Source organism: Cataglyphis hispanica, unplaced genomic scaffold (genome assembly GCF_021464435.1).
Source record: "Cataglyphis hispanica isolate Lineage 1 unplaced genomic scaffold, ULB_Chis1_1.0 scaffold116_size3781, whole genome shotgun sequence".
In the NCBI taxonomy this organism is placed as follows: Eukaryota; Metazoa; Arthropoda; class Insecta; order Hymenoptera; family Formicidae; genus Cataglyphis; species Cataglyphis hispanica.
Window position 1 is genome coordinate 1 of NW_026098887.1, and position 3781 is coordinate 3781.

Genomic DNA, 3781 nt, shown 5'->3' on the forward strand with positions numbered 1-3781 from the left:
AGATAGCAGAATTAGATTGAATTATTCAACTTTTCTATTCTCTCACCTATATCTGGCAGCTGCGACACGCATCCATTTTATATTTAAACTTTTACACATCAAAAATTATATCGTTCATTTTTCTGCGAAATTTGGAATAATACAAGATTATATAAACTGTGTCTCTTGTAGACAATATACGCAAGCAAAGCAGTAAATATTGTTAGTGATTCGTAAATATAATTTAGTCCATTGATTAAGAATATTATAGCGTAATTATTCACATGAAATCCAATTAATCTAGAATAATTTTTGTTTAGAATCCTTGGAAAAGTTCAGAGATATTTCAACGTGTATATGATGACTATATGAGCAAATAGCAATCTCATTTCTATGGTTTCCGATGAAATCTATACAAAATTTACACGAATTATACACACGTGCATACAAATTCATTTACATACTAAATAAGTGTCTAAAAAAATATAATTTTGTGACACATTCAGCATTCCATTTTCACAGACATTTGACCAGATTTTGAGCGCACTTTAACGTTTTCAAAATCCATTAGTGATTTTTTTAAATTTTATATCGAATACTCCACAGCGCTGGAAGAAGTAACCATTTTGAGTTCTAATAACTTAACCATGCTATCATCTCATTATATAACGCGCATTTACTTTTCTTTGATATATCCGCACGTCTTCATTTATATTATTAAGTAAAACACTCTATATCTTTTTATATATTTTGATCTTTAATATTTCGACTCAATTTAACTAAAAGACTTGAAAAAACTAACTAAATATAATTTGTAATAAAAATGGTTTACAAATATAAAAATTGCTGTTATTGCCTTCGTTTCGACAACTTTCACTTTCATTGTCCACTATAAAACTATACGAGCGGTTGCAGTCACATTTTCTCTTATGATCGCGTCCCATGCTAAGTCAACGAACGACACGATCTTGTCGTGGTTGTACGTCTGCACATTCAGCTCTTCCTCGAGCGCTACATAAAGCATAGCAAAGTCTTCCTTCAGCGGATGAAACTTTTCCATAACCCCGGACGATGATGGCAGATATGTGGGCAATTAAAATTTTATGTTAGGATAGTCTAATATGTACGGCTGCGGTTGATCGGATGCACAGGCGTTATACGAATATTCGTCGGTGTCACATGAGCGTTCAGCAATTGCGTATAATAATTGTTGCTTCGATGTAAAAATTATGCTTTTGGCAACTGGTTATTGCTGAAACAATGAAACACACCACATTCTTTTTAGTTTGGAGTTTAATGTCTGTCGACAGAGAAAGTGCGCAATATCTTTGAAATACCCTGTACACATAATTATAAAGATATATGAAACAGTGACAGATAGCTATTTATTAGCAAATATATTTAACATAAATTCTTACCTGCGTCGAATTACTTTGCCGCCGTTTTTCATTCTCGAATCTGTGTTTCGCGTGTCGAAACCAATCTTTACATTTTGTTTCAAAATCTTTCTCTGTGACATTAGGGAATGTCTTCCTGACAACTTCTACAAGAAACAGTTTATTAATGTTTTATTTTCTGTATTTTCATACTATGTAATAGAAATGCTTTTTCATGTCTTCGAGATATCATAACATTACAGTAAGCGAAAAAAATGTTTTTAAAAAATTTAATTATTAGAATTGTTGAATAAATAAACTGATTTGTTTATGTAGAAATTTTAACATGCAGTGGTATTTTAATATTCAAAAGATGTGTTTAATAAAAACTATTTTTACTTACTAAACATTAATTTCATTATCTCTAAATGATGAAGTTTTTGTTTTCCCTTTCCTCCCACCCAACTGTACAAACTAGCTATTTAATTCGTAAAAATATATATAAGCATTCTTTTAACCATTTCTTCGTAAGTACTTCCACCAATAGCTGCCAATATGCTGAACTGAAATATTTTAAAAGCATACATAAAACAAATGTATATTAGTATGTTAGCAAATGAATGCTAGTATATTTGTATATATGTTACTTTACATAACTCACCATACGCTCTTTTAATCCTTCTTCATTTGAAAAAAGCATGCATTGTAAATATTCTAGTTCTTCTACAATTTTCAGAGGGAAAGACAATTTGCTTAATTCATCACTTAGCAAAAGGCTATGACATTCTCGCGTCAAATTGGAACCATTATTTGAATTCATTTTAGTCAATATAAGTTGATATTGCTCAATGAGATGATTTATGTCAAATTTTATATCTGCTAACGTTCTATCCATACGATGAAGATAATCTGAAAATAACACAAATATATATAATATAAATAAAGCTACATTGTGACTCGTTTTCGGTAAAGCATAATTTTTGAACTACTATTCTCGGTTAAATGGACAGTAAACAAGTGTTTCATTTCCATTGACATTTTAGAAAATATTAGCATTCAAGATAAAAAAATATATTTTTCGATATAAACTTTTATATTTACTAAATTTAAAAAAAGTAAAATATTTTTGTCTTAAACAGAATTGCGTTCATTAATCATCTAAAACTAATTTAAGCTAAAAAAAAATTGCTAATTGACATTTTGTCTGAAAATATATAATATCGAATTATGTTCTACTTACTTTCAATTGTAATATATTCTTCATTTCCTTTTTGTGTATGGTTATCTCTTTTGGGTATCTCTCTATGGGAGATGGGAGATCCTTGGATATCTCCTTTGTATATATCTAAAAGAGTATATAAAGGCCGTGTTCCGATATTACTGCCAGTACTGGAAATCTATAGTTCACGTAACGTGACCTATAGATTTTCAGTGTTGGCAGTAATATCGGAACACGGGAATAATTGTATTAGCAGTGTATATACATATATTTAAAAAAATTTACAATACAGATTATTTAAAATAAAAAATAGTCAGTTAAAGAATTGCTAATTGACATCTTGACTGAAAATATACTATATTGAATTGGCCTACTTAATTTTAATATATTCTTTAGCTCCTTTTTGGGTATGTTGCGTGCATCTCCTGTGTACGTATCTGAAAAAGTATATAAAATTGTATATATGAGTGTACATACATATATTTATAAAAATCTTATAATACAGAAGATTATTTAAAATATAAAAGACGATATTAATATCGTGATATTATTAACGGTTTATCAGAATTCTAAATATTCTTTAAATATGTCACTGCTCGACTATAAAGCCAGATTTAAATGTTTTTATTTTTCAGACTTTTCCAATGAATATTCAATGACCTCAAACGTATACGAATATTTCAAAATACACGCGTAATAAAAACAATTTTAATATTACTTACTCGTATAAACAACTATAGGTGCTTTCGGATATGATGGTAGGCGGAGAGGATCACTATCATGATCATCATCGCTTTCATCATCATCAATATCAATCTGTTTTCTGGCTCTGATTTTTCTTTGTGCTTTGTCGTCAGTATCGGTATTAATATCGGAATTCATTTCTGCTTTTTAGTTTATTGCTTGACTGTAGGAGTCTATAAAAATATAACATATCTATAATAATCTTTATAAACAATATGTTTTCGTAATTGTTTGCAAACTACACATAGACAGCAAGTTAAGAATCCTTGTGATACGTTCACTTACCATATATACCAAATACTCTTTAATTGGATACATCAACCAATTATCTTGACGCGTTTGTCGTTTCTTTTATTGCTTTAATGATATCTGTTGATCTGTTTTATAATTGGGATACCAACATTTGTTGATATCTTTTTGTACCCAATTATTAGGTACTACTTGTATTCCATCCTCAAATTCT

At 29.3% G+C, this 3781-nt stretch overlaps 1 protein-coding gene across 1 annotated transcript; it reads right to left on the reverse strand.

Annotated features, from left to right (window-relative positions):
• Positions 1-715: 715 nt before the first annotated feature.
• Positions 716-3461, reverse strand: LOC126858637 (uncharacterized). Its single transcript, XM_050609115.1, has 7 exons — positions 3297-3461; positions 2949-3011; positions 2596-2700; positions 2017-2264; positions 1759-1918; positions 1398-1522; positions 716-1231 (listed from the first exon to the last, which is right to left on the reverse strand). The coding sequence occupies exons 1-5, from the start codon at positions 3454-3456 to the stop codon at positions 1838-1840; spliced, it is 657 nt and encodes a 218-aa protein (XP_050465072.1). The 5' UTR covers positions 3457-3461; the 3' UTR covers positions 716-1231; positions 1398-1522; positions 1759-1837.
• Positions 3462-3781: the final 320 nt, after the last annotated feature.